Source organism: Fusarium subglutinans (assembly GCF_013396075.1).
Source record: "Fusarium subglutinans strain NRRL 66333 chromosome Unknown NRRL66333_c0000494, whole genome shotgun sequence".
NCBI classification, from domain to species: domain Eukaryota; kingdom Fungi; phylum Ascomycota; class Sordariomycetes; order Hypocreales; family Nectriaceae; genus Fusarium; species Fusarium subglutinans.
This window is the reverse complement of record NW_023502557.1, coordinates 1-8,706: the sequence shown is the minus strand read 5'-3', so window position 1 is coordinate 8,706 and position 8,706 is coordinate 1. Positions and strand designations below refer to the sequence as shown.

The 8,706-nt window shown below is 46.3% G+C and overlaps 3 protein-coding genes across 3 annotated transcripts; 1 reads left to right on the top strand and 2 right to left on the bottom strand.

Annotated features, from left to right (window-relative positions):
- Window positions 1-908: 908 nt before the first annotated feature.
- FSUBG_14050 (general substrate transporter) lies at window positions 909-2,717 on the bottom strand (the record flags this gene model as incomplete). Its single annotated transcript, XM_036679004.1, has 4 exons — window positions 909-1,154; window positions 1,212-1,869; window positions 1,929-2,560; window positions 2,637-2,717. 4 exons carry the CDS (start codon window positions 2,715-2,717, stop codon window positions 909-911), a joined length of 1,617 nt encoding a protein of 538 aa, XP_036530492.1.
- A 608-nt stretch (window positions 2,718-3,325) lies between these two features.
- Window positions 3,326-5,418, top strand: FSUBG_14049 (cyanidin 3-O-glucoside 5-O-glucosyltransferase (acyl-glucose); the record flags this gene model as incomplete). The annotated part of the gene is made up of 11 exons (XM_036679002.1): window positions 3,326-3,405; window positions 3,459-3,667; window positions 3,723-3,775; window positions 3,837-4,034; window positions 4,090-4,173; window positions 4,358-4,441; window positions 4,503-4,518; window positions 4,577-4,673; window positions 4,751-4,905; window positions 4,980-5,223; window positions 5,280-5,418. The coding sequence occupies 11 exons, from the start codon at window positions 3,326-3,328 to the stop codon at window positions 5,416-5,418; spliced, it is 1,359 nt and encodes a 452-aa protein (XP_036530491.1).
- A 176-nt stretch (window positions 5,419-5,594) lies between these two features.
- Window positions 5,595-7,787, bottom strand: FSUBG_14048 (uncharacterized protein; the record flags this gene model as incomplete). The annotated part of the gene is made up of 1 exon (XM_036679001.1): window positions 5,595-7,787. The coding sequence occupies one exon, from the start codon at window positions 7,785-7,787 to the stop codon at window positions 5,595-5,597; it is 2,193 nt and encodes a 730-aa protein (XP_036530490.1).
- Between the last annotated feature and the right edge of the window lie 919 nt (window positions 7,788-8,706).

The following is an 8,706-nucleotide window of genomic DNA, read 5'->3' as shown; positions in this document are numbered from 1 at the left end:
TTTACTAAAAGAGAATTATTTAATTAAATAGTAATAATATAAAATAAGGAATTTTTAGCCTACTTACTTATCTGGCCTACTTGCTTATTAACTACATTATATAATTTATAATAAAAAACTGTTTTTTTATAATAATACTAGTAGTATATAAATCCTAGTTATTTATAGCCTTTAGTCTAGGTAAATAATATATAAGTAATTATCCCTAGCTAGACTTGCTGCCTAATGCCTAATGCCTAATAGCTTATATACTAAGATAATAATAGACTTTCCTACTATATTAACTTCTTGCCTCTGTATTGTGGTACCTAACTCCGGGTCTGGAGTTGGATAGGGACTTTCTGAATTTGAGATTTAGAAGCATAGCGACGACTGTCAACACATGCGAACAGCAATAACCTCCCAATTTCTTTGAGTGTTATCTCAGAGAACAAGGGACACGAGACTTCAACTCAGGTTAGTATACTGTGAGGCGGGGTGCGCTTATGATACAGGATGCAGTAAGGGTCTCTCAAACCACGGGTTTGCTAGCTAGAACATTACCTCAAGGCAGTAGGTCGAGAATGCTAGTAAATATATTTTGAGGGTGTGTGTGAGTTTTCTTGCACGGCCCATAGGCTGTTATGGCTCTGTAGAAACTGTACTTGGGAATAAAATATAACTTATTGTTGGCAGTATTAACTATTGTTATAGAGACTATGATGCGAGGTAAGGCGCACGGTGTTCTGCAGCTCTTGACCAGCTTGAACTCTATATAACACTTCTCGACACACAGCTTAGGAAACTATGATGCGCTGACTTTTTTGTGTTTGGGCAAATGAAGAAGGCTCACAGTCCAAATATTGCCTTGTAGCGCGTCCCAGGTTATAAGTAGCTATCCTGAAAGATTGAGTATGACTTGCCTCTTATTAAGCGCTATGCTCAACAGTCCGCTCCTGGGGGCTCTTTTCAAGTTCTGCATCCTCCTTATTCCTCAGTCCCGTATCCTGAACAGCAAGAACCGAGTCTGAGAAGACGTATGATTTAAACTTTCGGGTGGGAGTTCCTTTATTAAAGAGATAGTCAAGCTGTTCCAGAGAGAATCCTTTCATTTCTGGTAGAAGAAAGAAAACCCAGGCGACAGTAACGAAGGAGAAACTCGCCCACAGGAAGCCCTGATCGCATCCATGAGTCAGTATATGTGCTCTTATCTTTAAGGGTACTTGACTTACAATCTTTCCGCCGAGGTTTCCATATTCAGGATCCTGAAGAAATGGTGAAACAGAGGAGGTAAGCAGGGCTATACCGAATCCAAAGAAGATGGACGTGGCAATGACTCTCTCACGATTACGAGTAGGTGCTGATTCGGCCGTAATGATCCAGACCAGTGGAGACTGAGCACCCAGGGAGCCCATCCAGATAAAGAGAAGGACGACCATAACCACCCCGGACGCCTTGTTTCCCTCAACCACCATCAATGCAGACATGATCACGAGAGATACACCGCAAATAAGAGAAGTACAGATAACCAAGACGCGGCGGCCAAACTTGTCGGGAAGGAAGTGACCAGTTAGTACTCCGACATAGTTGACGCAGAAAGCACTGATAACATATGGGAAGATGTCGGTGATACCAGCATAGCCAAGGAAGTAGCTGATATAGTTGAGGATGTATGTGACGCCTTGAGCCTGGGCGAGACACTGGATGCCAACGCCAATGAGAAGGCGGCGCAGGTCAGGGCCTCTCAGCATATCCTTCCATCCTGCTGATGCTTGTGCACGATCCTCTTGGACTGCTAGGTGTATCTTTTCTACATAGTCATCGGCGTCGAAAGAGTTCATGTTCGTGGCGAAAAGTCGTTTTGCGGCGGTGGCGGCGGCTTCGTTTCGACTGCCGCAACGTTAGTCACATTTGAACATGCTGCTGCATTGTATTGATAGTAAACATACCCCTTTGTAACCAACCATCTAGGACTCTCTGGAAGCATTGGTGCCATTATGATCAGCATGGTGGGCGCAAAAAGCTGGAGGCCAATCGGGATCAAGTAGCATGCGGCGGTCTGAAGTTGTGAGGTGCCGTAGACAACACCAGAAGCAGTGATTGCACCAACAAGCATAATATTCTGGTACATATTAATTGCAAAACCACGGGCAGCGGCTGTGGATGTCTCCGAGAGGTAGATAGGAACCACGTTGACTGCCATGCCCATTGCGAGAGCCGCGACAGTCTTTCCAACGACGAACTGGGAGTAACGGGGCGAACCGACGGCGCTGGTAAGTTCGATAACTATGCCGATGATGGAGATTGATGCAGTTGTCACGAGGGAGAGTCGCCGACCAATTGTTTCATTGACATAGGCAGCAAGAATACAGCCAAGCACTTCGAGTGTTAGCAAAGATAGAACATGGCAGGGGTTCATTGACAGCTTACTGATACCAACCGACTGTACGGCACTACCTGCTGAGACTTGGGGAGCAGTCAAGTGGCAGGTGTCTTTGCCATTGACTGTCTCGCAAGAGCCGTAATCGCGAAGAAAAGCATGCGTTCCGAGGATAGTTCCCCACCATCCATTGTCGAATCCCTGTTCCATCGTGATTAGCAACTCTGCTTCCATATAACTTGATTAGCCGGCAAGTAGGAACACGAGATCATCGTACATAAAGAAGTGCCCCGATTGAGGCGATGGCCATGCAGCCAAAGCCAGAAGGAGTGGTGCCTTCGAGGAATTTTGGAGCCATTGTCTGATCGGAGTAAGTATTAAACGCGGCAAGGTTGATAGCTGGGATACAAAATTTAAGGAGTGGAGAGAGAATGAGGATGACGATAAAGACAGAAGGACAGCTGATGATATATAATTGCTCAAACAGTGGCAAGACAGATCATGCCAATATGTATCGACGCCCGCAGAACCTCGAGCAGTCCATAAGAGCCTAGATGCATCAAGGGTGATAAGCCCGGGGTAATCCGGGGAAAATCTGGAGACTGCCCGACATATTGGTAAGAATATGAAGAACAAAGGCTAGACTGTGGTTCAGATGTACGCACGATGACTCGCTTAAACGAGATAGTGCCAGATCTAGCACTGTTCCATATTAGCGTCTACTACTCAGCTGATTCAGAGTACGGCGGCATTTGACGGACGGGCGGTCGACGGAGAGCCGACGGGTTCCGTCCGTCGGCCGTCCGTTCATGTCTCGTCAGACAGAGGCAAAACAGACTGGCAGACAATAGCCGGTCCATACACCATAAAAACAGGCGCTGTTTGAGTTGCAAGCTATCTTCTGTATCATTTTCAACGCCATCATTCACAACAGATCAATTTGTCTGGCAAGCTCTTATCTCAACAATGTCTTACACTTCTGGTACTATTGCCGAAGATCCGGCCTATGAGAATGTTCTCCCACCCAATTTCATAAACGGCTACTCGTGAGTCTTGTCTTCATTTCCAATACACCTGACCAGGACTTAATGGGACTCAGCTCTGCAGCCTATCAGATCGAAGGTGGTGCTGCTGAAGGAGGGCGTGGACCCTCTATCTGGGACAAGCATCTCCATGAAGCCAATAAGGATCACGGAGACGTCGCTTGTGACAGCTATCACCTGTGGCAACAGGACATTGACCTGCTGAAGCAATACAAGGCCAATGGCTATCGATTTTCCGTTTCATGGTCCCGTATCATCCCCAAAGGTCAGCCGGCTGCTCTCTGAGACATCACCTACACCATTAACATGCCTATTTTTAGGTGGAAGAAATGACCCAATCAATGAGGAGGGCATCAAGTACTACGACGATCTTGTACGCTCCTTTGCAGTCCTATACTGGTAACATTTTTCTGATAATTCTACTTCGCATCTAGATCAACGCTCTCCTTGCAGCCAACATCGAACCAACAATTACCCTCCTGCACTTCGATGTGCCCCTTGGTATTCACGAGCGCTACAACTCGTTCCTAGCGATGGATCCCCGCGAGTTAATTGCCGACTTTACCTTCTTCTCAAAGGTCTGCTTCGAGAGGTTCGGTGATCGCGTTAAGAAGTGGCTTACCTTTAATGAAGTGGGTTTTCCAGTATATGGCTCTACACTCTAGACCAAGCTGACTATATAGCCAGCCTTGGATTTTTCCTTCACTTCTGTCAATGGGCATGATCAAGGAATTTACCAAGAAGGACTTCTTCCGGTATGACTCTCTTGTGGTATCGCAGCACATGGACTAACAATGTCATCAAAGGGTCGGCCACAACACGCTTCTGTGCCACGCCGACATTGTTCAACTGTATAGATCCGAGTTCCAACAAAAGCAGAACGGCCTCATTAGTATCGCATTGGCAAGGCTCCTATTTGATCTTGTTGTACTTGCTGCTGACTATCCTCCTGTAGAATAGCGAGTGGGTTGAGCCTCTGAATGATACACCTGAAGCCATCCGAGAGGCCAAGCTCAGTATTGAGAGAACCTTTGGCTGGGTAAGCACTCTCCTTCTTTATCAAGTTTTATATTTGACGCGATTTGCTAATTAAAACCCAGTTTGCCGACCCTATCTGTATGATTCGCCTCATCCTGGTTCGGGTACTGATGCTCTGGCTAACACTCTCTTACAGTCCTTGGCACGCAGACCTCGTCCTGGTATCACTACGGGGAAGAATTCCCGCGACTCTCTGAGAGTGAACTTGCTTCGCTTAAGGGTTCAGCCGATTTGTATGTCCCTTACAGGCTGACTACCATACCGTCATAAAAATGGTTCAATGAAACATTACTAACGCTTGCCACTTCAGTTTGTCTCTCAACCACTATGGCACGACCTATGCTACTGGCCGCCCGGTTCAGCCCAATGGCGATCCTCGATTTAATATGGATGATGTTGATAAAGTTTGGGAGAAGGACGGCGTCAAGATTGGCAAGCGAGGAGAAGAAGGTCATCCTCATATTGGTGAGCTTCCCCCCTTTCACTTGTATTGAACCATTCATTTCAAGCAGGGTTGACTTGTTTTTCTTTGGCTTTAGTTCCCTGGGGCTTCCGAAAGCTTCTTGTGTATATCTGGGAGACCTATTGCAAGTCTCAGAATATCCCCATTGTGATATCCGAATGTGGATTCTCCGTCGAACACGAACAGCACATGTCGCTCGAGCAGATTGTCGATGACAAGGATCGTCAGGAGTACCTGAGTCTGTACATCAAAGCCCTCTGCGACGCCTCCAAAGAGAATGGAGTTCTGGTTACAGGATTCTATGCCTGGAGTCTCCTGGAGTTAGTCCCAGAATTCAACAATTATCCTTAGAAGAAAATACTAACCAGAAACCTAGTAATCTCGAGTGGCTATCTGGTTACGGACCAAGGTTTGGAGTTACGCATATTGATCGCGAGAACGGATGCAAGAGGACACCCAAAGATTCTACAAAGCTTTTAGCAGCCATCTGGAAGCACACCACTAAGGGAATGTAGAGAATATGCCCTGGAGTGTATACATTCGGTTAATTCAAGAAAATAAAGTGCCATTTTTAAAAGCGATGAAGCCTGAAAAGCGAATGAACACCACGCTAGCCTGACAAATAGCCCTCTGCAATTACAATTTCCATATTCGCTTTACCACCAGAGAACAAGGCCAAAGCGGGCTCGCCCTATAACATGTCTGCAAATAATGCATCCATTTGGCCTTGATCTTGTGGGGGGCCGAATGCCCCATAGGATTCTCTATCACCCCATTCCGGAACAAAGAAACTGGATTCCGCAATATTGAATCCCATATCTGCTGGCTCGACCGCTGGAGGGCATGCAAATATCGCAGGGGCAGAATGCTCTCCGCTCTGGGGATTACTTGCCGGTTCGTTATCCTGGTAGGAAGTACGATCAGAATAGTCAGCGGATGGGCCCTGTAAACTACCAGAAGCACCGATGTTTGGGTTGGCATTGGGCATTCGAATAGCATTGAGTATATCGTCGCGCGTGATCTGTATCTTTTTGTGCGAGCCCGCAAGAGAATCTTGCTCCATGGTGCAGATATGCCGGATAAGGCGAGCACCACGCGCCGCGATCCCTGATCTGTCAGCGGAGGTGTTGAGTAAATCGACCAATGTTAGCAATCTCCTACGCCGGGCTGCCGCGTCTGGATAAGACTTGTTCTCGCTGGCCGCATGGGCGAGATCAACACCTAGTACAAGACCAGCTGCTACTAGCCAGAGTGTTGTGTTCCAAAGGCGGTAAAAGAAGGACGGCAGTCCTTTGTCAGCCAAACTGATGATAGTCTCTGAAGCTCTTGTGCAGGCTATTCGAGAAGCTTCATAGCGAGGATCCGACAGTGACTTGATATAGAATGATCGGTGAATCATATATGATCGATAGGCCAGCATCATTACCAGGAACCGCCACACATAAACTGGGCCAGATGTGCTGGGACTGGATTCAGCTGAATGTCGTACTGCCGCTGGCAGACCTTGGACTATCCGATCTAATTTCTCCGAGGCAGAGGTGACAGTCTCATAGTTTGGATATTGGGTCGATGATAGTGGGCTGTAGACTTCATAAAGAACTCTCGCAGACTGGCAACAGGTGATGAGAAAAGTAAGAGAGTGAGCATCGTTGGTAGAAGAGGCGAAGGTTCCTTCATCAGTGAGATCAGGAAGAGCAGTATTGAAGGATTGTGCCGAGATAACTAAGAAGAGCACCAAGGCACAAATTGTCAGCATATCACCACCAAAAGCTCTCTGTAGGCAGTCTCGCAACTCACAGCAATAGCGATGGTACGGTAAAAGATCCCAGTCACCCTCAATCAGTAGCCACCAAGCCCGGCGACCCATTTCTCGCCTTATTCGGTCATCTTCAGAGCTGCTGTGGCTATTTCCGAGTAGGTGGAGGTTCATTGCCCTCGCAATCCCAATGCCAACGTATGCAAGTAGCTGATGTGTATTTGAGTTTCCGGTCAGGTGAAAACAATATCGCAAAGTCAGAATTGTCTGGCATGCTGCAAGAGAGTGGTGAGTTATTCCACCGCAGCGGAAGAAGGTAGCGATACTACAGTCAAACCACTTTCTGGCAAAATGCTGAAGCCGCTGAGGGGCGTAACCCTGAGTCCTGGCGACCTGCTCGTCGAGAAAGAATGCAGCGTTACTGAGAACGGCAAACAGGAGTGCCAAGGTCATTCCGTCGGGAGGTTGTCCCTTCTCGTAGAGAGTCCAGAAATCATTGTGCTGTTGCTGGAGCGTGTCGCGGCGCAGGCAGCCCGTGATCCAGTTGACGTTTTCGAAGTACGACTGTAGGAGGAAATTTGATTGGCTTGGCTCTGGGAGGGTTGCTAGGCATGAAGAGAAGGACGTTGGGCTGAACCACTGGTGATTTGACTCTGGCAACTGGGTGCTGTCGACAACCAGTGAAGCACCCTGCCATCGTCTGTTTTCGCCAATCCCAAGTGCCGCCTCCTCCATTGCGCTCACCAATCCATTTTCTTTAACCTCGCGTCCATCATCGCTAACTGTAGATGAGTCTTGTCCTTGTTGCAGGCCAAGTACTGACTCGACTGTATCAAGCCGTTCAAGCACCCTGTCGAGCTTTTCTAATACCTCATGTTGCAGAACGTTTTCGCGTCCTGGCTCTTTGCGGACTGGTCTGTTTCTACTGCCAGGGCCCTGCTGACGGCGACAGCTAGAAGCGTCGCCTCTCTCGTAGCACGCACGACAGGGTATCTTTTTATCGCATCTTATCTTCCGTCGACTGCATTCTTCGCAACTCAATCGAAGGCGCGGTACCAAGTTTTCATTCGGCGAGCTTCTGTCGCCTTGCGAGAACCCATGCGTTGGAGATTGTTGGGGATAGGCCATGATCTGCCGAGCTCTGACAATTTTGTAGTCTTGTGCAAGTGAGTTAGTAATGAAGCATTAAAGATGTAGATTGGGAAAATCGCGTCATGCTGGAACCTTGTGTTTTTTGTGGCTGAAGAGTTCAGGTTCCACTCCTCTCTGCTTTATGATTGGATAGCTGAAAGATGGCGCAGTAGTGTTTATCTGTATGGCTTACGTACATGATAAGCGAGTGAAACAGACAAGCGAGCGGAACACTTTTCTTCAGCTATCAAAATAGAAATTACCAGAAAAACACAACAGACCATCTGATCAATTGAATTCAATTACTATATTCATCACCAGATGTCTACGGAGCTATCTGACAGGTCCTTGCATTATGCCCGGTCTTGCCGCATTGATCGCTTGAATGACGATAATCCATTCACGGCTTCCAGGTTGCACTGATTTTGGCCTTCTGCGCCTCTCTGCACCTGTGACGACCATTCCGCTTGTAATCATACCCATCATTAAGCCAGTCTGTCGCAGGGTAGGCATTAGTAATCTAGCTATATGCTTTAAGTAACGGAATACCCCGCACAACAGAGAACTTAAGACAACAATTAACATATTTACTACTGCTTATTATATTCACTCTAACCCTTTAAGCACGCTTAGTGCAGTACAGTCTTATTAAAGTTATAGATATTACCTAATTAAATACTATACTTAGCAATTGTATTTTCTATAAGCCTAAACTAGTTATAAATAATCCTTAGATTTTTATATTTAGCTTTTTAATAGTTATATATATAGAGAAAATTACTATTTTAATTAAATAGTATAAATACTACCTCTTAGTAGCTATATTAGGTTCTTTCCTTTATCTTACCTAAAGGATCTTTAATTAAATTTTATAATATACTTTAGTTAGTATATTTATTATAAAGTATATTCTTTA